Here is a 27,479-nt window from a genome sequence, read left to right as displayed (position 1 = left end):
CTTCGGGCTACATGAGCCCAGGTGGCGCAGTGGTTAGAGTGCAGTACTGCAGGCTACTTCAGCTGACTGCTAGCAGAAGCTCAGCAGTTCGAATCTCGCAAGGCTCAAGGTTGACTCAGCCTTCCATCCTTCCGAGGTGGGTAAAATGAGGACCCAGATTGTTGGAGGCAATAGGCTGACTCTAAACCGCTTAGAGAGGGCTGTAAAAGCACTGTGAAGTGGTATACAAGTCTAAGTGCTATTGCTATTGCTAAAGTTGCCACCAGCTCTCTAAGCAGTCATTGTAAGCCAAGGCAGAACCCCAGGCTCTCCCCAATATCCCACAAAGCCCCCCCCCCAAATTCCATGGGTTCATTCAAAGACACTATAGGAAATTAAAAATTGTAGCATGGGGACTGCCGTCTTGAATTGCGCAACTCAGCAGCTTCCCCAATCCTGCAGAGAGTGGCATATTGCTGATCCCGCTGCCACAATCATTATCAAGGGATAGTGAAACGAGAGCGTTGCAAAAGGTTCCCACAATTAGACATCTCCTGACCTCACTTCTCAGCCTGAGCAACACCTGTTGTTGTTTTTTCCCCTTGCAGTTGACAAACAACGGCGCAATGCAGGCATCCTTGGAGGCATCCTTGTTGTTCTCATCATCTTAACGTGTGTCTTTTTCTCCTGGTAGGTTTTTGATCTTTGTACTTGTGGAACCTGACTGCCATACTATGTTGTGGGACATTACGGGGAGGCAGTTTTCAGCATTGATTGACATTGATTCGTTCTTTGGGATTTTAGTCACCAAAACATCGGCACCCTGAGCAGAAATAGGTAGTCCTCAACTTACAACTGGTCATTTAGTGACCATTCAAATTACAATGGAGCACAAAAGAAAAAGGGACATGTGACCTAGATTTGAAATTTTAATACCTCCTTAGGGCCCATGTTTGCATTTTGGGTGCTTGACAATGAGTCAGCATTTATAGCTGTTTGCAGTGTCCTGTGGTCACATGACTGGGGTTTATGGGTCTTTTTGTCAGAAACTGTCAAAAACAATGGGCCGCCGGGTTCACTTAATGACCGCAGCATTTTGGTAATGATTGCAGATTCATTTAATGACCGTGGTGATTTGCTTAACAACTGCTGCCCAAAAAAATAAATAAATCAGGTTGGTTTCACTTAATGACCAGCACAATTTATAACCATAATTCCAGACTCAATTCCAATCATAAGTAGAGGATTATCTGTATGTACTTCACTTTCTTTTGCTCAATTCCGAGATTTGTGGGAGTTGAGCCTCCAGTAGGTGGCAATTGCATTATGCATTTTTTTTTTATTTTTTGATCTGGTGGCTCCCATATTTTCAGATCATATCTAGAAAACTATCCATACCACAGCTTTTCTGTTGGAATCAGATAACAGAAGGTGTGGAACACGTTCCATGTAGAAGCCAAAGGCTAGCTTTCATGCGTAAGGTGGGAATAGAACTCACAGTCTCATAGTGATTGGCCCAAAATGCCCTGTTGGTTTTCATGCCTAAAGTGGGGGACTAGAACTTATATCTCCTGGTGATCGGCCCAAAATCCCCAGCTGGCTTTCATGTCTAAAACAGGACCAGAACTCGCAGCCAAGAGATTGTAACCTTGTAAGCTTGTTCTGTGTTGAAATCCTTCCTTTCCGTAACAAAGCTGGAAGTTCTTTGCTGAAATTCTACACTGAAGTGTAATATAGTTCTTTATTATACAGCAGTTCCTGTTGTATGGGTGTGCCTGTAGCATATCCATAGTACAGCAGCAGAGCACAATGTTGTGTTCCTTGATTTCTCCAAGTGGAGCCAGTAAAATTACTACCCAAAAGATAGTTTTGCTTCTCACCAGTTTCTCCATGCCCACATGAGACATTTTGGTTGGACATGACGACAAGGAATCACAACAGTTGTGGTATTCAGCTGGTTCTCTCTGGTTTGGGCGAACCGGTAGCGGCGGCGGCAAGAGGCTCCGCTGACCCACCACGATGTAATGTGTGATCTTCTGTGTATGTGCAGAAGGCAGCGCACATGCGCGGAAGGTGACACATGCACTCACATTTGTGAACCAGTAGGGAAGGTAAATGAATCCCTCCGCTGAGTCACACCTCCTGTCACCTTATCTGTTAACATAAAGGCTAAATCTAAATTGGAAGAAAGAGAAAAGATTTGGATGTACATATTTGTGTTTCAATTCACGGACAAAACCACCCACCGTGTGGAGAACCATTCCCTGCATTTATGGTACATGCACTAACCATTTGCTCACATTCAGCTTAGGATGAAAGCTGTTTTCAGGACACTCATTGGACAGCTCATACATCAATCATGAAGCACAGCACTTCCCTGAGACCCCACCCCCACCCCTTTGCAGAGTATGGCTGTGCATCAACCTGATTGGCTGCCTCTTCTGTCAGTCAGACAGCCACTCTTTCTCTTCCCCCAGCCCTCTGGAACAGTTTCAAAGGGAAAATATGCAGTGAGAAAACCATAAATGAGTGAGGGCAGTGGTGGGTTCCTACTGGTTCGGATCGTTTCAGCCGAACCGGTAGTGTTTTGGCGGCCTGGGTCACTGGAACCAGCAGCGACCCAGGCCTTTCATGCCCCCCGAACCGGTTCTCCTATGGCGGCACCATCTTGATTTTCGGTACTGCGCATGCACATTAAAAAAAATTTTTTTTAATGTTTTGCGCATGCACAGACCTATTTATGTGCACACATTTTTTTTGCACAGAACCGGCAGTAATGCTGGCAGCAACCCACCAGAAAGTGGGGGTAATTGAGGTACTTGTAGCAATAGAAATATACAACCACACACCTGTGTAATACAACTGTCCAAATGGGGTGGGCCTGTGATGAGGGAGACAAGATGATGTCTGTGTACCCAAGTACTGGTAGGACTGCAATCCTGGACAGGATATGGATGATGTCAGTGGAAGAATACAGGTGGTTCTTCACCATTTGTTTAGCAAATTTTCAAAGTTCCAATGGGACTGAAAAAAAAGTGACTTATGACGAGTCCTTGCACTTAGGACCACTGCAGTGTCCCCACCATCATGAGATCAGAATTCGAACCCTTGGCAACCGGCATGTATTTCAGACAGTTGCAGAGTCCCCACAATCACCTGGCAGCCATTTGCCACTTCCCAGCTGGCGGAAGCTGGATTTGCGTAACAACCGTAAGATTCACTTAATAACATGAACTGTGGCAATTCGCTTAAAGACCACAGCAAAAAAGAAGGTTGCAAAATCTGGTTTGACTCACTCAATGACTGCCTCGCTTAGTGGTGGACATTCAGTCCAACTCTGGTTGTAAGTCAGGGATTGCCTGTAACTATCCATCATGTTTTAATCCATATATGCAGCTTAACCCCAGGTGTCCAGAAGGGACTGGAGCAGTGGTGAAATTCAGTTTTCTTACTACCGGTTCTGTGGACATGGCGGGGGAAGGATACTGCAAAATCTCCATTCCCTCCCCACTCGGGGGCCAGCCAGAGGTAGCATTTGCCGGTTCTCTGAACTACTCAAAATTTCCACTACCGGTTCTCCAGAACCTGTCAGAACCTGCTGGATTTCACCCCTGAACTCCTGCTCAGAGTTTGTCAAATGCACATAGGCACATCTTTTACTTCCCATCCCCGAATCTGATGTTGTTCTTTCCTACACAGGAGATTTAGAGAGTTGCAGAAGAAGGAAAAAGCATCTCGGACGTCACGAGGTGGGAGTGAAATGGCCGATTACTTAGTCAAGCTCTTAGATGAGGAAAGCGAGGCTGACGACTACAAAGGACATGAGCTACTCGATTCCTGGGCCCAAGGAAGTTACTCACCTGAGCCAGGAGGAGGATTAGCAGGACAAGAGTGGAGTCCGGAGCTTGGCTCTGAAGCCAGTCCTGAACCAATTCAACTAGCAGAACCGCCTCCCCCAAAGCCAGAACCTGCAGGTGGACCCCCACCCCCTTCAGAGCCACCCCCACCCCCACCACCGCCACCGCCAGAAGCAGCACCACCACCACCTCCGCCGCCTCCGCCGCCACCACCACCTCCACCTCCAGAAGGAGCACCGCCACCACCACCACCACCACCACCTGGAGGACCACCACCACCGGCGCCACCACCTGGACAACCAGGAGCTCCACCACCAGCACCGCCACCACCATCTGGAGAACCTCCACCTGCTCCACCCCCTGCTCCTCCACCCGCTCCACCAGGAGAACCTCCACCCGCCCCTCCTCCACCCCCTCCACCCGCCCCTCCTCCGGCCCCTCCTCCGGCCCCACCTCCTCCCTAGCATGATTTTGGAATCTCCGGACACATTTATGGTCACCAATAAAAGAGTATAGTTTTCTTTCTCTCACGTTGATTGATTGGATCAGGGTTCCTAAATTTATAAGCGCCCAAGAAGAATCCATGCATTTCTGCAGGGCTAAAGGGTCTCTCTCCCTGCTCAGCTCTCCCTCTCTAAAACCTGCCCCAGCTGCTATTCTTCTCACTTTCTACCTTGTTGCTTGTCTGGTTTCAAAGCTTAAAGATAAAAAGTTATTCGTTGCCATGTGTAGAAAGTTGCCGTCACAAATCTCAAGGGCACTGGACGTTTTTTAGACTCAGATGAACCAAGAAAGGATGAAAAAGTGGGTAAGAAAAGAATGAAAGCTAGTTGGATTTAGAATAGTAACACTAGTATTACAGTAGCAGTCCTCGATTTACAGCAGTTTGTTTAGTGGCTGTTCAAAATTGTAACGGCACTGAAAAAAATGTGACTTACGATTGTTTTTCACCGTTACGAGCTTTGCAGCATCCCCACAGTCACGTGATCAAAATCCAGATGGTTGTCAACAAGTTCGTATTTATGATGGTTACCATGTCCCAGGTCCCACGTGTTCACCTTTTGCGACTTTCTGACAATCAAAGTCAATGGGGAAGCTAGATTCACTTAGCAACTGTGTTGCTAATTTATTAACTGCAGTGATTCACTTAACAACTGTGGCAAGAAAGGTTGCAAAATTAGACAAAACTCACTTGACAAATGTCTTTCTTAACATCAGAAATGTTGGGATCAATTGTGGTTGAACTTTGAGGACTACCTGTGCTAGTGTTGGAAAAAATGTCCTTCTGGGTTCAGTTCCAAGTGGGGAAAAAGACACTGGAAACCTGGATGCTGCTTGGAAAGATGGTTTCATGGTGGACAGGACCACATGGCTTGAGGTCCTGAACAGAAAAGGTGATCACATGCTTCCAGATGTTGGGTAAAGAAGAAGAGAGAGAAGAAGGGGCTTGCTGGGTTTTTATACTCCCCACGTTCGGCCCCACCTCTCTGTTTCCTGTTCCTGTGTAAGAAATGTATTCTGATTGGTTGTCAGAATCCCATGGGGCCATGCAGGGGCAACTCTCTAGGCTGTGTTTTGAATCCCAAGTTTGATTGAGTTTCCAGATGCCATGTGGTAAATTTGTGTAGAAGGCTAATCCCACCTTTATTATGTAACGTAGACTAGCTCAGGCTTTAATGGTTCATTGACAAAAGGGGGAGGGCAGGAAGCTGCAGGGAGCTACTGTGTCTTTAAAAACATGTTTCTCCCTTTTCACATCCAGGAAAATATAATAATCTGCCTTCTTAATATTTCCCAGGATATTTCAGTTTTCTAGCAGAGGGGTGGGTTTTAACTTCCTACAATCCCTAATTTTTTTTAACATGTGAATGGGACACACACGTTCTTGGCAAAAGACTAAAATTGATCAGGTCAAGGAGGTTAATTTTTTTTTCTGATGCAAAGGGAGAGGCATTGAGAGAGGCAGCAGGGGGGGGGGGGGAAATCCTTCAGTGGCTCCCAGAGAGCTTTCAACCATGAAGGTCTAACAGTCAGGGCAAAAGTTCTGGAAAGAAATTTACAGTATCCAATTTGCTATGCCAATTAATTTCAGTTGTTTGATATCACTTTCTGTGAGCTTACAGACAGGTTACAAGCAAGCAGAAGTCTCAAAATTCTTCACAGCCATGGATTTACCTTTTAAATTACTACAGGCTGCACATTTCCAATGGATGGTTCTTGAACCTGCCCCAGCTCTTATTTTAGTGAGGCCAAATGGAGTTTAGCCAGTGTGCAATCCAAGCTATTTAGTATTTTTAAAATTACACACAATGAGCCCTGGGACTCCTACTCATGAGACCACCAGTGCAACATATCCTGCTTTACTGGGCAACTGGGCAGCATCATTTGTGAGTCACAGTCAGGGTTTGGGTTTTGGAGATCCTTTCTGCTAGGTCTTCAAGTGAGGGAATTTTCCCTCCCCCATTGGATTAAAAGGGAGATATGATTACTTGGGCTTTAGTGCCACCGAGCAGAAATCAACCTAGGAGAAGCTCTGTGGAGGTAAGTGAAAGGAATAAAATTCAATTTGATTTTGAATGGGGTGTCTGTCTCTCTCTCTGTCTGTCTCTGTCTCTGTCTCTGTTTCTGTCTCTGTCTCTCTCTCTCTCTCTCTCTCTCTGTGTGTGTGTGTGTAGCTGCTTCTACAATACAGAAAATACAGACATTTTGGATAAATTTCCCTCCCACCAGACAGAAATCTAAAGTGTTCAGAACTTGCTGTGCTAGCCTCTCTCAAATACAATTCTTACATGAGTACATTAAACTGATTACAATATAAATGAGACAAGAAAGAAAACCTTACAAAGAATTTCTGTGAATGAAGCAAAGAAAGAAAACTTTACAATCAATTTCCACCCTCCCCCATAATCTTTACAGCTGTCTTCCGGGGACTGAAAAGTCTTTACTTGTCCATCGAAGGGTCCTTTCTTTCATGTCTGCTGGATGGCATTAGGCTTGGCTTGGTAAGGGTGGTCAATCAGGCTTGGGCAGGTCTGCTCCACTCTGGTTGCTGTGATGTCTTTCTAGTGGAGGCTGGATTCACACCAAATTCCTGGCTCAAATGGATGGTGTTTCCTCTGGAGACAGGACCTGGATCCATGTGCTCTGCTCATCTGTGCAGGGCTGAAAAACATGAGAACAGGGTCCCTTCCCCCACAGAAAAGGCATTGTTGGAGGATTAGAGATGGGGGTAGATAGCTTGCAAGCAGAGTTTGAAAAAACAACAACACATCAGTATTGCAGTTACTAAACAGATAAACTGGTAACTATGGGAATATCACAGATGAGAAATGGGGCTGGATTCACATGCTTCAGGAAAAAGATGAACAGATGAAATCATTTTAAACACATATAATAAGTACAAGAGTGATATTTTTTTCTGTAAATGAATTTAAAACATTCCCTCATAACTTTGGGTTGGTACTTTAAAGTACAGAGAGGGAAGGAAAAAGAATACTTCTCTTTACTCTGCTTTTGTTGGCCAAACAAACACACGGCAAAGACTCCTTTTTAAAAATTGGAGACATTTTACAATTACAATTACCTCAAGAGCGCACAAGAAATACATATACACATGAACAAAGAGAAAACGAGAGGGGGAAAAACCTCACAACTCTCAGGTTTACACACCCTAGTCATTCCCAGCACAAATCTCAGTTAAATTAGGGAAGGCACAGATCTTAACAAATAAACCACATGGTTGCACTTGCATAGAAGATAGAGAAAGAGACAAACAGACAAGAAAAAAAAACCCCAACATTTTCTCTTTTCTTTTAAGTACCTTTATTTAGCCAAATTAGTTTTCCTGTGTCATCCCTCAGCAAAGTCCATTTGGCACACAATTTCCTTGCTCTCTTTTTACTCACACCAACCAAAATAGGCATGTGCCTGGCATCCCAGGCTTCAAGGAAATCTCCGAGGACATTTCCAGCCACTGCGAGCTAATGCTTCCCATGACCCTTTAAATGTAAGGCTCACTTTGGCTTAGCTGCCAAAAGTTTCAGGGGGGAAAAGATTCTGGGAAGACACTTCGATTCCCTCACGAAGTATTCAGCACCTTCTCTACAGGGAATCACCTGGGGTTTTGGATCAAAAAGGTAACCTGGGAGGACCTCTGGCCCTCTGCAGTTTAGTATCAGCACCTCCTACACTTTTTCATGTATAATAAGCCTTTGCTTTTTTGCTTTCACAGGGCAAAAGCAACAACAACAAATTTTCATTCACTTTTCAATCCCATTTTCACACACTCTCTCCTTTCTCTAACAGAAGGTCCTGTGCTCTGGCCTGACCCCAATACTTTCCAGGCTCTCTTGGTAAAACACACAGAGGAAGCAAGGTCCAGCTGCGATTGGGAGAAGGATGCCATCCCTCACACACATGCAGGTGTAAACACATTTCCCACGCTTTGCCATGCTTTGAAATTACATTTTAGAGAATTAAAATTTAGAGGCACTCACCTTCTTTCCAAGCAGCCTTTGAGCTCAAACTCAAAACTCCTTTAAAATCTAATTCCAAATGGCTAAGGTCCAGGAAAAATCCATCCAGAGACTCAATGGGGTCTGTGCCGGCAATGGAGGCTTACATGGGCCATATCCAGTGACGTGCGGTGAGGTTTATGGCTGGCGAGGCTGGTGACATCATCAGCGCGAGCCGCGGTCCCCTTCATGTTGACTCAGGAGTCAGGAAGGAGGGGAATGGGACTACGTGTGCAGGAAGCTGAGGCAGCTTCAGCCTCCTGCACACGTGGTCCCATTCCCCGCCTTCCTGAGTCAACATGAAGGGGACTGCGGCTCGCACTCCGCGGTCCCCTTTATGTTGACTCAGGAAGGCGGGGAATGGGACCACGTGTGCAGAAGGCTCCTCAACGCCTTTTCCCTTTTCCTTTATTTTCATGATGAGAGCGGTGAGGCTTTGCCTCCCCTGCCTCCCCTGACCGCACGTCCCTGGCCATATCTATTAGTTAGGTTAGCTTGGAGTTCCATCTTTGGGTGCCAAATTGTTGGAATAAATGTCCTTCTGGGTTCAGCTCCAAGTGGAGAAAAAGACACTGGAAACATGGAGGCTGCTTGGAAAGTTTAATGGTGGACAGGACCACATGGCTTGAGGTCCTGAACAGAAAAGGTGATCACATGCTTATAGATATTGGATGAAGAAGAAAAGAGAGAAGAAGGAGCTTGCTGGGTTTTTATACTCTGTTCGGCGGCCCCACATTTCTGTTTCCTGTTCCTGTGTAAGAAATGTATTCTAATTGGTTGTCAGACTCCCATGGTGCTATGCAGGGGCAACTATCTTGGCTGTGTTTTTGAGTTCCAAGTTGCCAATGACTTACTGACAAAAGTGGGCAGGGGCAGGAAGCTGCAGGGAGCTACTCTGTCTTTAAAAACATGTTTCTCCCTTTTCACATCCAGAGAAATATAATATTCTGCCTTCTTAATATTTCCCAGGATATTTCAGTTTTCTAGCAGAGGGATGTGTTTTAACTTCCTACACTAGGAAAAGGAAAAGTTATAATAATACCACACCTGGTTTTGAAAAAAAATATACCCTCTCTCTATATATGTTTATACATTTAGAAACAGAAAGAAAGCAAAATTCATCCAGTACTGTACAGCAATAATATTACAAAGTACTATGTGGATATGGGCAGGATTTCCAGGGTACTGAATGAAGAGTCACATGTTTTTCTCAGCGAGGTCCAGTTTTAGAAGAACGTTGTCCAGCTAAATCCATCCTGCAGGTAGAGCACACAAAATCACAAGCTCGTTACAAATATTCATCTACCATACTAAAGGGAATAATGAGTAGGCTGGGATAAGAGAGGAAAGAGTCAATAATTTTCAAGCCCTGCAGCTTAAGACAGATCAGGGGGAAAGAGACGATCTATTTAAGGAGTAAATTTTCCTTGGAAGATTCTCACTTCAGTTTCTCATGGGAAGAATGGAAAAGACCCAGAATTCAGGTCATATAACATATCAATATGTCTAGATAAATGATTTTGTTCCGGAAATGCTGGAATTGTTGGAAATGTTACCGATACTCCTCAACTAACAACTGTAATTAAGCCCAGAGTTACAGCTGCCAGTTGTGGCAGTGGTTAAGCAGGTCACCATGTGAGTGACTGTGACTAATTTTTTTGCGCCTTTTTTCCCCTTTTCACCTTTTTTGAGTGAACACTGTGGTTGTTAGGTGAACACAGCAATTGTTAAGTAAGCCTGCTTTCTGCAATCACCATTTTTGATAGAAATCGGAAATAAATAAATTTCGGCAAGGCGGCCCGGCAGTGTGGGAAAGAAGGAAACCAGCCCACTGCTCGCACAAATCAAGCTGCACATGCGCTGCCCAGCTGCTTGCACGGTTCCATTTCGAATAGGCCGCGGCCCAATTGTGGGGTTGGGGACCCCTGTAGCAAAGGAGGCTGTGTTTGCAAGCAAAGGCCATTCAAGGCAGAGCAACAGGAGTTCTCCAGTTTCACCCAGACATGAAAAATGATATATGTGGCCTGTCTCCGCATATGTGGCATTAAAAGTTTAATGAGGATGCTGAAAGGTAAACAAAAGCAGTCAGCGAGGGAAGTAATAACAGGGAGGACCGAGCTCTAAAAGCAGTTTCTAGGCCATTGCAGGAAAGAGACTGCTTAATCATATATGACAGCAGTGGGATTCACTTAGGTTTACCACCAGTTTGCAACTGTGATTGCGTGCATGCATGCTTGCATTGCGCACACACCTTGCGCATATGCATGCAGCCTTCCATGCATGTGCTTTGCACGCATGCATGCAGCGTCAAAAACGAAGGTACATAGAATGTTTTGGAGCTGGGGAGGGTAGGTAGCCACCCACAGTTTGGCACTATCGGTTTTGCTGAACCAGTCCAAACCAGCTGAATGCCACCTCTGATATAATTTCTCCAGTCCAGTAGGACGCCTAGAAAAATAAAATAAAAAATGTGAGAGTCTGATATCAGTCCATTGTTTCAAGGGAAGGCAAAGAACCGACTTGGTTTAAGAAGCCATGAAGAAGTTCATCCACAATTGTTCCCCGCCTTCTCGTTTATAGGTAGTCCTCAACTTACAACAGCTCATTTACTGACCGATTGAATCACAACAGCACTGAAAAAAGTGATGTATGACCAACTTAGGGCCATTGCAGCATCCTCATGGTCAAAATTCAGACACTTGGCAACTGACTCATATTTATGACGGTTGCAATCTTCCGAGGTTATGTGATCTCCTTTTGTGACTTTCCTGACAAGCAACGTCAGTGGGGGAAGCCAGATTCAATTAACCACTGTGTCACTACCTTAACAACTGCAATGATTCACTTAACAATGATGGCAAGAAAGGTTGTTAAATGGGGCAAAACTCACCTAACAACCATCTCGCTTAGCAACATTTAAATTTGGGGTTCAATTGTGGTGGTAAGTCAAGGACTACCTGTATAGTATGTGATTTGAACTGCATTTCTAAAGGACCCTCTCTTTGCAAGGATGAAAGATATTGGCCTTCCTTGCATCTTAAAATGAGGTGGATTGTTCACTGCAGCTGTGGCCAGTTGAACCTCTAACATATGAACTATGGAACAAGGTCCACGGTTTTATTCTCACTTCCACTGTGAGAACAGCTCTTACTTTCTACGCCTTCATTTCCTCCCCACCTGCTTTTTACCATGGATTGCCCATAAAAAGAACGAGGACATGGTAAACACAGTACATTCCACAGAGTTTATGTTATGTGTATATGAGGTCAAAGAGAAGTAGGACAGATAGAAGAGAATATTGGTAGCTCAGAGTCGAACTGTGGGGTCCTTGGTGTTCTCTGAGCGTGGTTGTTTTCTTTCAGACGTTTCATTAGCCTTCATGATGATGTTACCTAGTTGGGTAATAAAATGTCAGCAAGTAAACAACCAAACTCCTCCTATGATCTATGCATCAGTTACCCAAACCTCTCCCTTTCCACAAAACATTTCCTGGGAATGAGAAAGAGCCGGTGCATATAGTTGTGACTGGGAAACCTGACTGGCAATCCTAGGATTGGAGGGATGTGGTCAGAAGTGTCTCAGGTTGAAGGGCAAAACTATGAAGACACTCTATACACACGTGAAGGGATGGTGATAATGGGATATACATATTTAGGAATCTTCATCTTTATAAAACCCAGAGGCATATTCCAGTAACAAGAGTTGGCAGCTGAGCTAGTGGTTCGAATCTCTAGTGCCACGTAATGGAGTGAGCTCCCTTTACTTGTCCCAGTTTCTGCCAACCTAGCGGTTCAAAAGCATGTAAAAATGCAAGTAGAAAAATAGGAACCACTTTGGTGGGAAGGTAACAGTATTCTGTGCGCCTTCGGCGTTTGGTCATGCCAGCCACATGACCACGAAGATGTCTTCGGATAGCACTGGCTCTTCGGCTTTGAAATGGAGACGAGCACCGCCCCCTAGAGTCGGGGATGACATATTTGCGAGGGGCACCTTTAACCTTACTTATATAATGTATATGGATATGTATCTATAGTATATGTATATGTAAATATCAACACCCACATTCACAAACACCCACATAAACACACATTACGATCTTGTTGATATGAGATTCATTTATTCAGTCAGTTAGTAGCCATTGCCAATTGGTTAGTATTTTATTTCATTTTGAGTTTAGAGTTAGTATTTTATTCTATTCTATTCTATTTATTTCATTTTATTTTTACAGGTAAAAGATTACAAGTAATCCTTACGTAGCACTGCCTCAATTATTGTCCATTCGCAGCTACCAAGAAGGTGAAAAAGTAATTTTATGACCAGTGCAGGTAGTCCTTGACTTATAACACTTCATTTAAAGTTACAATGGCACTGAAAAAATTGACTTATGACCATTTTTCAGTTACGGCCGTTGCAGTATCCGCATGATTGTGTCATCAAAATTCAGGTGCTTGGCAACTGTTCACATTTATGACCATTGCTATGTCCCAAGGACACGTGATCACCTTTTGCAACCTTCTGACAAGTGAAGTCAATTGGGGAGCCAGATTAACAATCAGGTTACTAACTTATCAACTGCAGTAGTTCACTTAACAAATGAGGCAAGAAAAGTTGTGAAATGGGGCAAAACTCACTTAACAAATGTCTCACTTAACAACTGAAATTTTGGGCTCAGTTGTGGTCGTAAGTAGAGGACTACCTGTACTCACATTTACAACCTTCACGAGCCTCTAAAGCAAAGGAAAGCTGAAATAAAGCCATTAAGCATAGTTGCATTTCACTTAGTGACCACTTTGCTTAATGACCAATTTGCCAGTTCCAATTGTGGTTGCTAAATGAAGATTACCTATAATACCATATCCGGGCTATAAAAATTCCAGATGACCAATTGATGAGCAGAGAAATAGAGAAAATGGTTGCAATTTGCTGCCACCTAAATATCATCTCGATTACTGTTGTCCTGATATGGTACGCCTTACGTAATAGCTGAAAAAAACTGGCCATGATTTTTCTTCAGAAAGCATAATCCTCTGTTGGCTTGATTAATACCTGTCTAAGCCTAGTATATAATGAACAACATTAAAAAGATGCGAGAGTAGCTATCTTTCAACAAACTAAGTCAGTTATATGATGAATTCTATTAGGGGCTATATTTGCATCATATTCCAGCAAAATAACTGAATAACAGAATTGGAAGGGACCTTGTAGGTCATCTTGTCCAACCTCCCACCCAAGCAGGAAACTCTACACCCTTTCACCAAAACCAACCAAATCACATAATAATTTAATACTCTTTGGTTAGCAAACCAACATCACGTGTTGTGTGAACTCAAGTTATATAGACATTGTTTTTAAGTTTGTTTGTTTTTTTGTCATATGATGACTTGTGCAAATGTTTCCCTTTTTAAAAACCCGTTATTCAATTGATGCCCTTTCCCTTTTTCAGTACGGTATCACACCAGTGGGCACCACCCAGTTCTTCATAACAGCAGGTTGGTGAAAAGTCAAAAAGATATTTGTTCTTGGCATAGATTCATTGGCAGAGATTGCTGTGCCAATGTTCATTGCTGTGTTGTGTTCATTGAAAAACTACCTTTGCATGAAAAACAGGAAGCCAACCTTAATTAGCACATTGAAAAGAATTGTACTGACAGAAAGCTGGTCAGATTCTTTCCAATTATATGTTTATTGTCATATATTTGGGAGCATCTAGTTGATCCTGAATGACCTTGGAAAAGATAAGCTGGTTCAGATCTGGCTAACATCCGGATAAGAAGCCACCAGTACAACCCAAGACTATAATCCAGTCTGCACAATCAACCCAATGGAATAGCAATAGCACTTATACACTGCTTCACAATGCTTTTACAACCCTCTCTAAGCAGTTAACAGAGTCAGCGAATTGCCCCCAACAATCTGGGTCCTCATTTTACCCACCTTGGAAGGATGGAAGGCTGAGTCAACCTTGAGCCTGGTGAGATTCGAACTGCCAAATTGCAGGCAGGCAACAGAAGTAGCCTGCAGTATGGCATTCTAACCATCACAGCTCCTAGCCACATCTTTGAAGTCAACTATAATCAAGCTCAACTTGAGGTGGTATTATTTTCATTGACCTTTCATATGCAGTAGATGTTGAAGGCAGAGGTCTTCCCCAGTCTCTATAAACCCAACCTTTCCCAGGTATGATGGTTTGTAGATGTGCTGGGCTGTAGCTACCATTATCTGCAGGATAAGGACAAGGAGAATGTCTTCCACAGGGTAATATATGAATGAGAACTAGGATAATACCATGGTAGAGTGAAAGAATATGGAAATTATAGAAGTGCAGGAGAAGACAAAGAAACACATTTCATTCATTCAATCATGCAAGGAGAGAAAATTGTGTATGACACCCTACTACAGGTACTCCTTAATTTATGATCACAAATTTCTCTTGTTAAGCAAAACATTTATTAAGTGAATTTTGTCCCATTTTACAACATTACTTGCTGTAGTTGTTGAGTAAATCACTGCAGTTGTTAAGTTAGTGCCATGGATATTAAGCGAATCAGTCTTTCCCATTGACTTTGCTTGTCAGAACCCGTGATGTGAGTCAGTTGCCTGAATTCTGATCACTGACCTTGGGGAAGCTGCAATGGTCCTGTGAAATATGGTCATAACTCACATTTTTCAGTGCTGTTGTAACTTTGAAGAGTCACTAAACAAGTTGTTGTAAGTTGAGGGCTACTTGTAAATTTATATTTACAATCACTAAGGTAAATTGCAATCCTTATTTGTGCATTGTACAAAATCAGTTGAGGTAATTCTTTTTAATGCTGCTTAATATACAAACTAGATAAAAATAATGCCCAGAAGAAAATTAGTCTAATTACAAAAGTGCACCTGTTTATATTACAGGAATGGGAGCTGGGCTAACCATGATCTTCAAAAGTCCCAATTACGGTTAGGTTTGCAAACAACTCCACAATAGAACAAGGGATGGTAAAGATAGTAGAATTGATACAGACTGTTCTAATTAAAGAGAATTTTTCTAATTTTGTTTCTAGTTGGAAACAATTACTGGATTTTGCATTTGAAGCTGAAAAAAATGAAACTCTAATTTTAGATTTTGACAAATTAAAATTACTTTGTTGTTACAGAAATGGCAAAAGGTTGTAACTTTTTTTTTATTCCATTGCACTTAAAAGATGCTACTTTTTTTCTTCCTTTTTCACTTCTTTCTGCGTCTCTTTTTAATTTTCTCAGTTTTTGTTTCTATTTGCATTTTTTCTTCTAATAAACTTGAATTTTAAAAAATTAAAAAGATTCCTAATGAACTATAAATTTGCCCAAGGCACCTTGTTAATAAGACGGTTTCATATGGAAGTTGGTGTGCAGAAATCAGCACAGAATCTTTGGAAAAAAAAGGGGAATAAAAGCCAGGTGTTCAGATGCATCTGAAACATAGTTTAGAGAGGAATTGGTTGGTATACTATGAAAATCCGGATGTGATCTGTAAGGAAAAGAGAGCGTATGTTACCTTTAAGCTGCTTCTCGGCTGCTTGGAATGGTCCTCATGGCCAGTCCACCACCTTGGCGTCGTGACCAGGTCCGTGAGATCTTCCTAGCCAGCCGTGCCAACGTGCCTTTCTTGGCGTGATAATCCCTTGCCAGCTCTTCAGGGGCTATCTCAATATTGCCCGTGTACCACATAATCCAACCTAAGAGGCTCAGGAACACCAGCACCGCGCCCGAGTAGATTAATAGATCCCCAAAGTCTCGGCCTCGCAGCCTCAGTCTAGCAAAGATGCCGGTCAGCAGTGCCCCCGTGCCCGCAGCGTCCATAAACACCGCAAATGCCAGGGCCAGCCGGCAACGGCTCAGTCCCGAGGAGACCATGAGACTGGAGCTGTTGAGTGCGGTGTATTTACTTGAAAGGAGTTGGGGAGCCCTTCAGAAGGGGGAGGGAAAATAAGGCTCCCAAAGAACAGGTTGCAACGGCAATTGGCAACTGCAAAGGGGGGGTCCTTCATAAGCCAGTAATGCAGATTTACAGCCAAACCCAGCTGAAAGAAAGGAAGTAGAGGAGGCAGAAAAAGAACAGCGGTAAAGGCAAACTATTCAGGCTGGGAGTGGAAAGAAGGAGTGCCCAGTGAGTGCACCTAGAAAGTGGTCCAACCAGTTTCAGAAAGGGAGGGACCAATAATTTAATTAACCCTCCTCTACCCTCAGAGCTAAGAAACCTGGTTAAGCTCCCACTTGCTCACCATCTTCCTTCAAATTTCCCGAAAGGAACTCAAAAGGCCTGGTTCCTAGGTACTGAGCCCCCGTTCCCCTCCTATCCACCCCCCAAATCTGCCTTCTCACGCAGCTGGGAGAGTACTGGGTAATCCCTGTCTTTGGTTCAAATAACTTCCTTGCAGAAAGCAGGAAGCCTCTGGTTATTTATTTTCTTTTCTAAAATCCCCCACCCTCCACATTTCCTAGCAACACTTTCCTCGGCTGCTCGGTTTTCCTCCCTTCTCAATACACTGAGCTGTCCATAAAAGGAATCTCACCCACTCAAGATTTTCAGGGCTGCTGCCTGTGGATCTGTGCATGCACTCACCTGACAGCCAAACCAAGTACAAGGAAAGAGGAAGATAATTTGAGATGGTTCAGAGTCTGTGAAGAGCCAGATGAGGTGCAACAGGGCATTTTGAAGTCCATGTTTGCAAAGTTATCATTATTAGGCTTATTTCATAGAATATTAAGAGCAAGGGTTTCAAGGCCTGAGGTCCAGATCTGGCCTGTGTGGTGCTTAGATGTGGCCCACGGGGCCGCCCTGGAAACAGCAAAGGACTGACCCACAGTGCCTCTGCCAGAGAAAATGGAGCTCGGGAGGACTGTGTGCAGCCCCCCTAAAGCTCCATTTTTGCTGGCAGAGGGTTGCAGGAGGCCATCGTAGCCGAAATGGAGCTCAGGAGCCCGTTTTCGCTGGCAGAGTGTTTGGGTCACCACAGATGCCCCCAATGAGTGACACTGAGCTTGCCATACTCACCCTGACCACACACACCCCAACCCCCAAGGTCAAACTCAACCCTGATGTGGTCCTCAATGAAATCGAGTTTGACAACCCTGATATAGAGTAACAAAGTTGGAAGGGACATGGAGGTCTTCTTGTCCAATCTCCTGCTCAGGCATGAAACCCTATACCATTTTAGATTGTTGGTTGTTCAATCTCTTCTTAAAATTGTCCAGTGTTGGAGCATTCACAACTTCTGGAGGCAAGTTGTTCCGCTGATTAATTGTTCTGACTGTCAGGAAATTTCTCCTTAGTTCTAGGTCACTTCTCTCCTTGATTAGTTTCCACCCATGGCTTCTTGTTCTACCCTCAGGTGCTTTGGAGAATAGTTTGACTCCCTCTTCTTTGTGGAAACTCCTCAGATATTGGAACACTGCTAACATGTCTCCCCTAGTCCTTCACTAAACTAGACATAACCAATTCCAGGAGACATTCTTTATATATATTTATCCTCCAGTCCCTTACAGATTCAATACATTCAAAATTTATTGACTAAAAACGAAATTCTCCACTTCTAAGACACTTCTAAATAAATGTGATTCAACCTGTAGTGTCTATTTCTTTGGCCTCTCATTCACTCAATCAATACATTACAAAACATGCTGTACTAATAGGGGGAGAATATTTGTAGCTCAGGGTTGAAATGAGGGGTCCTTTATGCTCTCTGAGCTTGGTTGTTTTCTTGCAGAAGTTTCATTACCCAAACTAGGCAACAGCATTAGTGAGCAGAAAACATCAAGGACCCTTCAAAACTTGCTGTGGTGGGAATTGGCCATTTTCATGGACTACATATTCTGAATCATGAACCAAACTGTACCTCTAGTCAGCTAATAGAGGAAATGTCTTTACCTTCCTTTACTATCACTTGCAATAGGAAAAGAGAATCACCTTTCTACCCTGGAAATTATGCTGTTTTGCTTTCTCTGGGTAACTAAAAAGATTCATTGTAAAATCCTAAATGGAAAATTCAGAAGTAAACACATCAACGAGAGTTACCAATACATAACATGCTAAGCAATTTAAACTGCATTGTAAAAAAACTAATCGGATGGACTATGATCCATGAAACCTTATAGAGTAATAAACTGGTTAGTCATTGATAGATCATAAACCTCTGTTTTTACTAATGATCCCGCCCTATTCAAAATCAAAGACAGAAAAAAGCCAACAATTTGGATATGGGAATAAAAGACTTGTGTTGTCTGATTGATTCACCGGAAATTCAAACTCCATAGTTGATATTTTTATTATGCAATCAAAATAACAAAGGAGGGTGTGTAACCTTTAAGCCTCAAAATCCTTTATCAGGCAAGAGGATATAAGGCAAGACGATGAAAAGGAACTCTCCACTCCTTTCTCTGAGCAATATAGACAGGATAGACTTTGCGCTAGAAGTAAGGCATTATCCCAAAGATACTCATCATATGTTGCATCTAAATCAATAGGAAATAATCTGGAGTTTGCCGGGTATTTTAGATTTCATTTCCCACAATTCCTTGCCTATGACTTTCATGAATGAAGCTGATGGGATTCCAAAATATTTGGAGGTGCCTGACATCTTAAAGATAAAGCTTCCCCTCGCACATTTGTGCTAGTCATTCCTGACTCTAGGGGGCGGTGCTCAACTCCGTTTCAAAGTCGAAGAGCCAGCACTGTCTGAAGATGTCTCTGTAGTCATGTGGCTGGCATGACTAAATGCTGAAGGCACACAGAACACTGTTACCTTCCCACCAAAAGTGGTTTCTATTTTTCTACATGCATTTTTACTTTCAAACTGCTCGGTTGGAAGAAGTTGGGACTATTAACAGGAGCTCACGTCGTTATGCGGCACTAGGAATTCAAACCACCAACCTGCCAACCTTTTTGATCGACAAGCTCAGTGTCTTAGCCACTGAGCCACCCTTCCTGGACATCTTATTCCTGCTCTAAATAGTGGTCAACTCTCAACTTTGCTTATCTAGTTGAACTAATTTTTCATTTCCAACTGTTTGGAAATTGAATGAAATGAAACTATTCAAGTTTTAAGCATAAAATTAAATATTTGATCCGTCGAGAGATCATATGAGATTGAACAACAGTGTTACCTATGATCAAAGGATCATCTGAAGAAGCTGCCCAACGCTGATGGTGCAAAGATCCAGCGAGATGTGACACCGATGTTTGACTTCACACCAGGATCCCGCCATCGCAACTTTCTTTATTCCAAATTTGCCAAGGGTATTTGGGAGTTGCACTCGGGATAATAGCAATACTGCTACTTTTGGGAATCTCTGAGCTCAACCTTTGTAGTCAGCAGTTGATGAAAGAACCAAGATTCAGAGGTCCCCTTAAACGAGTATTAGGCAACCTAGTCCAGAATGATATGCTTTGATCTATACAGCTTTGTGAAGTAGAAAAAGCTTTTTGGTTATGCCCCTACAGGAAATAAAACTATTTGCATTTTAAATAAGCACTGACGTTCCTTTTTTTTTAAAAAAAAATTGGGCTGGAATTAGCTGCTTTCCCCCCCCCCCCATCCCTGCCTAATGAAAGTACTTGTGCAACATGAAAGTTCTCATCCTTCTCTCTCAGACTTAAATCAAATATTCTTTCAAAGAGCTAAAATTTCCACAAACCTTATCTGTCGAGTTGGTCCTTTTAAGAGATAAGTGGGCCTAACAGAAAAAGAAAGGTCTGAGGAAGAGGGAAAAGATGTGGAAGGAATCACTCTACACTCTGCACACATAACGAAGATTTTTGTTTTTAAAATATTTCATTGACAGTCATTTATTTTCTCAAAATAATTTCTCAAGGAGTGCTGAAGGAAGAATGTTAAATCTGGCTCTGAAGAAAGCTATTCTTTGTTTTGGGAAGATCAGGTCATTTAGATATCTTGCCAATTCCCACACACCCTGTTTGATTCTGTGCCTACTGTGGAGAGGCAACCTATTTAGTTCTTCTTGGAACTCCATGTCCTTCATTCTATTAATTACTACTTGCTTTGCTTGATCAAAGCCTAGGGACATTAAGAATAACGGCGAGAGCCCATAAGAGCCGAGTTTGTGATCAATTGCCTGTTTCCAGGGGGAGGGGAAATTGTCAGTCAACACTAGTGGGGACAGTCCCTCTGGAAAGAAATGCATTTTGAGCCAATGAATGATCATCCTCTTCCAGGCTCTTACCTGAATTTGAGGCATGCCTGTCTCAATTCTTAACTGGGCATTTGGAGTTCCATTGGGTGCAGCTAAGATGGCTTACAGAAATTTGGCTTGTATGGTTTCTAGCAAGTCTTTCTTTGCAAGGATTCCTGTTTGTGCCCCATATAGAATTTGTGCCAATGTTTTGGCCTCAAAAAGTTTTAAGGCAGCAGGTACCAACTGACCTCCACCTGTATAAAAGGAAATGTTTAATTGCATTTGAGGACCTATTGGCTACTTGCAATGTGTGATCCAGGTGTGCCTTCCATGTCCCTTGCGAGTGGAAAACCACCCCAAGATATCTAAATGCTTTAACCTGTTCCAAACTATGTCCTTCTATTTTCCAGGAGTATTGGCTTGGTCTTTTAGCAAAAACTTAAATTTTTGATTTATCAAAGTTAAGGACCAGCTTGTTTTGCCTGCAATAGCCGAGTGTTGCCCTAATTGCTCTCTTCAGTCCTACAGGGGTTTGTGAAATGATGGCATCATCAGCATATAAGAGAATGGGCACTTTGCATTGTGCTAGGTTAGGAGGATGGAAATCAGGGTTCTGTAAGAGATCAATCAAGGGATTAATATAAAAGTTAAAGAGGGAGGGGGACAGGATGCAACCCTGCCGTACCCCTTTTTGTACCCTTACTGAGCCGGTTAAACTCCCTTGGGGATTGCACCTCACTTTCAAGATGGAATTGGCATACAATTTTTGTATGAGGAAGAGGAGACGTTTATTGATAGTGGTGCATTTTAATTTCCCCCAGAGGAAGGGAGTTACAGGTCATCTGTCAAACTGGCACCCTATGGGCTGGATGCGTCACACGCAGCCCATTCCCAACCCAGCTCTGCAAAGGGGAAAAAGGTTGTGAAATGTCACATGATGGCAATGTGACGCCGCAAGTTTGACACCCGTGGATTACAGGGTCATAAAAAGGGAGTTTTTTATGTAGATGATGTATGAAATACATTTTTTTTCAAATCTATTGGGACCATATCTTCTTCAGCTGTTTAAAACTTGGAACCTAAGGAAAAATTAGCACATAAAACCAACTTGCAGTCTTTTGGCTTTTATATTTTAGCAGGATATTATATTTTATTCTGGCTGTTTTCTATTGCAGGGACCTCTCCGAAGTCCTGTTGCTCAGTGGTCCAAAGTCCTCTTTTCTGATGAGAACAATTTTTGCATCTCATTTGGAAACCAAGGACCCAGAGTATGGAGAGGCCAATCAAGCACAGTAATCCCAGGTCATTGAACCAGTTTTTGGTGGTTTGGCAAGAGTTGCTCTCATCAGAAAAGAGGACTTTGGACCAAGGAGCAACAAGACTTTGGATCACTGTGCTTCATTAAAACCAGGGTCAATGCCGCCATCTACCAGGAGATTTTGGAGCACTTCATGCTTTCTTCCGCAGACGAGCTTTATGGGGATGCTGACTTCATTTTCCAGCTGCCCACACTGCCAAAAGCACCAAAACCTGGTTCAATGACTGTGGGATTACTGTCCTTGATTGGCCAGCAAACTCGCCTGACCTGAACCCCATAGAGAATCTATGGGGCATTGCCAAGAGAAAGATGAGAGACATGAGACCGAACAATGCAGAAGAGCTGAAAGCCGCTATTGAAGCATCCTGGTCTTCCATAACACCTCAGCAGTGCCCCAGGCTGATAGCTTCCATGCCACAGCGCATTGAGGCAGTAATTGCTGCAAAAGGGGCCCAAACCAAGTACTGAGTACATATGCATGCTTATACTTTTCAGAGGTCCAATGTTGTTTTATGTACAATCCTTGTTTTATTGATTGCATGTAATATTCTAATTTTCTGAGATGGTGGATTTGGGGTTTTCATGAGCTGTAAGCCATAATCATCACAATTATGACAAATCACGGCTTGAACTATCTTGCTTTGCATGTAATGAGTCTTATCTCATATATTAGTTTCACCTTTTAAGTTGCATTACTGAAATAAATGAACTTTTGCATATTCTAATTTTTTGAGTTTCACCTGTATTCTGCAAGATATTGTGCAAAAGACAGCAGTACCTCAGTTCTACCACCAAGAACACTCTGCTTCTTACCCCTAGCTGCTATCAAATGTGGATAAAGCAGAGTATAGAACCACCAAAAACTAAAAGCAGAAGGAAATTTAAATATAAGAGTACCTGTTTAATGAAACTAGGTACAGTTCTATATATAGTAATAAAGTAATTTTCATAGATTTAGTGGAATTTATTGTTAGGTAATGTACATAAAATGCATTCTAAAAGACTGTCCGTCTCAAAACAAAACAAATTAACATCTTCTATATAAAAATAAAAACGTATATTGTGCAATCAACCCAAGAAAACCTTTAGACCAGTATTCCGCTACCTGGACAATTTTAAGCTGGGTGGACTTCAACTCCGAGAATTCCCCAGCTGCGGAATCCTGGGAGTTGGAAGTCCTCCAACTCAGCTTAAAATCGCCAGAGTTGGGAAACTCTGCTCTAGTCTAGAGACTTATGCACGTGCTGGGAAAATGGGCGGCTCAAAAGCAACGCAGCCAAATCTTTAAATAGTAGGGTAACCTACTTGTAAAGCAACAGGGAGTTTCAAACCAAGCTCATATTATTCACTACTGGGAAAACCCAGTATTAATATTATCCAAGACGGTGCCCACACCTGAAACCCCCATTCTTTCCTCCCCCCTCCCGTCCCATGCCAACAGGGACTCACATGGCAATTCCCCACCCTCCTCCACCCAGAGATTTTCCAGGTCACATGACCAAGAATCATATGATGCCAGAACCTTCACACATATTATCTTCCCCTTTTGCCGGCCTTCTCCGGAGCACTCCCACCTCCGTGTGTGCTATTGGACACCAGGCCGCAGGCGGGCGCGCCATTGGCCAGCCTTAGGGCTTTCCTCGCCCGCTACTGGTAGACTTGTGGGCTTCTGGGCCCGCCCCTCTTTTCTTCTTGGAAAGTGACTTGAAGTTGGGATCGCAGCGACCGCCGCTGGAGGGAGGCGAATCAGAAGTTCAGGCCAGGGACCGGCGGGGGGGCGGGGGAAGAGTCAGAAGGGGGATTGGACAGGAGGAGGGGAAAAGACCCTCTGGATCCCCAGAGACAGTTTTGCCTAGTGGTGAGAGCTCCGGAAAGTGGAAGCCAGGGAGTGCAAGGGAATGGATCTAGGGGGCAGAATATAGAGTTGCCTGTAGCAAGGGGGATAGTATCTTGGATCTGGGGGGAAACTGGGAACCGACCCCTAGGCTACGACCTCCTGCTTCCTCGGGGGAGAAAAGGGGGAACAATCGTATAAGTAGCCTGTTTTGCGGGGGGGCAGGTAGGCAGGAAATTGAAGGGGCTTCCCCTAATTTAGAAGAATCCGGGAAATCGGAGCAGGAGAGTCAAGGAGCCCAGGCACCCCCTGTGTCCCCAGTGCCAGACTGGAGAGTGCAGTGGTTAGAGCACTTCGCCATGGATGACCCCGAGGAGACCTTCGGGGAAGACGGGGATGCCACCCCGGCGCCTTACGAGGAGCTGGTGTCCGTGATGGCCGGGGGTTTGTACGGGGAACTGGAGCGGCTGGTGGGCGCCCACGGCCCTACCGCTGTCTCTGGGCTGCTGCCGCAGGTGGTTTCCGTCCTGGAGGCCCTGCAGGCGGCTTGCGGGCAGGTGAAAGACCGGGACCAGGCTCTGGAGCGGCTGCGCGATGACCGACTGCGGCTCCTGGAGCAATACGAGCGCGAACGGGCAGGGCGCAAACGGGCAGACGAGGTGGGTATCGCCTTCCGCTCAGTTGGCGGTGTCGACTAATTTTAACTATCTTCAGACCTTGGTTTAAGTCTCAACTGGCGACGGCAGAGGAGAGAGGAGAGAGGAGAGAGAGAGAGAGAGAGAGAGAGAGAGAGAGAGAGAGAGAGAGAGAGGGACGGTCCTGCAATTCCTGATCAGAGAGCTTAGTTGCCAACTGGTGCCAGCCGGAGCTGTCGGGCAAGATGATTGCCTCCTCCTCCTCCTCCTCCTTAGCAGTCGGGAGGGGCGCTCTCCTGCCCGACAAGCCACAACGCGAAAAAAACTTTATTTTCTCATCTTCTTGTCTGGTCTATGAAGCTTTCTCAGGAAGGCTTGTGTAATCATAGCACAAATCCTGCTCTGAAGACAGACAGATAGTTGTGCTACCTGTTAAATAGGAAAGCTGAAGTCGACTTCTGTCAATACCCAGAAATTTTTGACCAAAACGAAAACAAAAAAACCAACCACCAGCTACTGAGCCAAGTAATCAGTCCTGGTATGAGAGAGATTGTCAGTACAATAAGTGGTTAAAGAAGAGAATATAGACATAAATAGACTCTTGAAGGCAAACTGGAGATTGATTCAAGGTTTTATACTGGCATTTTTCACCATATGAGTGAAATGCCACGTTTGCTGACATTTCCATATAATGTCTGATAGTTCGGGTCAAAGAGCAGTTTGCTCTATAGATACCACTGAGTCAGACTCTACCCCTGGATAAAGTCTCACACCCAATAAGATCTCTTTCGAAGTCCGATTAACATTCCGGTTATCACTTAGATCCTGTCCCTGTATCTTAGTCATTATTTTTCTGACATTTTTCATTCTCCCGATTCATCAATGCTCCACGTTTTTCTAGAAGCATTTTAATGTTTCCACAGCATTGTCATTTCAACCCTTATTCCATCCAGAACCAGTTGATTCCTTGCAATTCATAGAAACTCTCCAGATTCCTGATTTAAAATGTGTATATTTTGTCTTTCATCCTTTTTTTGAGTTTTCATTAAGATACTTCACGGAGTTCAATATGAGCTACCTGTGATATGTATCAGAGTAAAAATTCTTACTTCACAACTCATCTTAACTGCTGATTTAATGTAGGGCAGAATATGGCTCTGTAAACCACTTAGAGAGGGCTCTAAAGCACTGTAAAGTGATATATAAGTTTAAGTGCTATTCCATTGCCTCAAGTTACTTCTAAAGTGGGTGGAGAACAATGGCCCTTTTAAGACATGTGGACTTCATCTCCCAGAATTCCTGAGCCATCCATGCTGGCTCAGGAATTCTGGGAGTTGAAGTCGACAAGTCAAAGGTTTTTTAATTTAAAATATTAAAATGATGAGGGTTTTTTAGTTTAGGGAAAAAAGAGGCAAATATGGAGGAAATGATCAGAAGTGTATAAAATGAGGTTCTGTGTTGAGGATTTCCCCAATTCTCAGTAGAGCTAGGATGAGCCAATGGACCCTAATGGTAAAAGGATAACCAAAAAAAAGTGTAGATAAACAAGATGTGATGGTGAATTTTGTGGCTTCAAAGAGAACAAATTCATGAAGGATAAAGTTACTTAATTATTAATATTCAAGCTGTATTGGGAAGCTAAAATGCTACCTTCATATCATACCAAGAAAATTGTGTGTATGCATCCATAAAAGTCACCAGGAGCCAAAATCCACAGGTAGGTGTTTGTGTGTGTGTGTGTGTGTGTGTGTGTGTGTGTGAGTGAGAGAGAGAGGGGGAGAGAGAGAGAGAGAGAGAGAGAAAGAGAGAGAGAGAGAGAGAGAGACAGAGAGAGGAGTATGTGCGTGTGGACTATTTAAATCCAATACCAGAGATAATACAGTTACTAGGAACATAAAGAGGATGCTACTATTATTGGGTTTTGTGTTCAGTGGAGAAAACGAACAGCAGCAATTTATTCATTCTCTTTTATGTGCTGCTCACAATTTTAAAGTAATGTTGGGCCCCTATTTTGCTAAAACAACAACTGCTCAAGTTTGTCTTGATTAGGAAAATAATGTCCCTAGACCAACGAAATAACTTTATGTTGATACATAAATCTTAACGTCTAAGTGGCAATAATTTCACACTGGATATGGTGGATGGGCATTTGAGCTGGAGTAGTAAAGGTATGGGGCAGAGAAGAAATCTGCTTGAAGAAAACACTTTGGGATGGCGAAAGCTTGGAAGATAGTAAAGAGATCAACTAGATCCGTAACAAGAGGAGGGGTTGATTCTTGCATTCTCTTTCCCAGCGATTCATGGAACTGGAGGATGTGATAGATCAGGAACGTAAAGCGCATTCAACAGCTGTGAGCCAGTTAGAGGGCCAGAGCCGAATCCTGGACAGCAAAGCACGAAGCTATGCAGATCAGGGTAAGAATAGTTATTTTGCCAAATAACGCTGCATGATGCCAATGTACCACCATTCCATATTCTCTCTCAACCTGTAATGAGCCTCCTATGACTCTTGAGGGTGTAGATTAGCCAAAATATGGATAAAATAAATTCAAGTAGCAGGCATCCGGTTAGTATCTTTTCTCTCATCTTTGCTTGTAGGAATGTACAGTCCCTCCTATGCCCATCCCATAATAGGCATGCCCCATTCTGTGCCCTTGAACATCTTCACTTTTGACAGCTCTAGCTAGACTGGTCTATCTCGTTAGCCAAGATTGGGTGTAAGACAAGAGAGACCGTAGAAGTTGCATAAACATTTTTTTTCCAAGGTACATCAAAATCATTAGGAAATATAGATTAAACTGCTATTCAGTTTTGGGGATGAGAGTTGAAGGCCATTGAACTGAACAGAGTTTAACTGCTGGATCAATGAAGAGAATTTGATTGCCCATCACAATATTTCAAATGATGCCATTTTGCTGGATTTTAGCTTCTGTTTAGCAGATAAGCCTGATAATTTGTTCAGTTTACATCTAATAAAATATCCCTTTATGGAAACAGTTTAATAATGCTGTTTGGCAAAATGTTATCTCACTGCTTCACTGCCTCCCTTTGTGTGAAGGTTTTGTTGAACAGGATTATATATGGTCCCTAACTGTATCTATGTATTTTTTACACATTGCTCAAAATAGCTTATATAAGAATTTCCATAAAAAAGAGAATATTCTATTAACATTGCTTTCCCCCCCAAAA

The 27,479-nt window shown here is 43.3% G+C and overlaps 2 protein-coding genes across 2 annotated transcripts in view; one reads left to right on the top strand and one right to left on the bottom strand.

Moving 5' to 3' along the window:
• Nucleotides 1-8,753: 8,753 nt before the first annotated feature.
• TMEM238 (transmembrane protein 238) lies at nt 8,754-16,451 on the bottom strand. Its single transcript, XM_081970046.1, has 2 exons — nt 15,867-16,451; nt 8,754-9,606 (listed from the first exon to the last, which is right to left on the bottom strand). Exon 1 carries the CDS (start codon nt 16,223-16,225, stop codon nt 15,869-15,871), a length of 357 nt encoding a protein of 118 aa, XP_081826172.1. The 5' UTR covers nt 16,226-16,451; the 3' UTR covers nt 8,754-9,606; nt 15,867-15,868.
• Nucleotides 16,452-23,614: 7,163 nt separating this feature from the next.
• The window catches only part of LOC309381929 (C-Jun-amino-terminal kinase-interacting protein 4-like), a 46,042-nt gene continuing 42,177 nt past the window's right edge, over nt 23,615-27,479 (top strand). Inside the window, exons 1-2 of the mRNA XM_081933260.1 lie at nt 23,615-24,314; nt 26,585-26,705. Of these exons, the coding sequence (XP_081789386.1) occupies nt 24,015-24,314; nt 26,585-26,705 (421 nt within the window). The 5' untranslated portion in view covers nt 23,615-24,014. The remainder of the gene's footprint in view (nt 24,315-26,584; nt 26,706-27,479) is intronic.

This window comes from Natrix helvetica (genome assembly GCF_964273705.1).
Source record: "Natrix helvetica genome assembly, chromosome: Z".
Lineage (NCBI taxonomy): Eukaryota > Metazoa > Chordata > Lepidosauria > Squamata > Natricidae > Natrix > Natrix helvetica.
The sequence above is the reverse complement of the archived record's forward strand: the minus strand, read 5'-3'. Positions and strand labels throughout refer to the sequence as shown.

What these genes read in the sequence shown, in the direction of transcription:
- TMEM238 (XM_081970046.1), bottom strand. Translation starts at nt 16,225, where the DNA reads ATGGTCTCCTCGGGACTGAGCCGTTGCCGGCTGGCCCTGGCATTTGCG.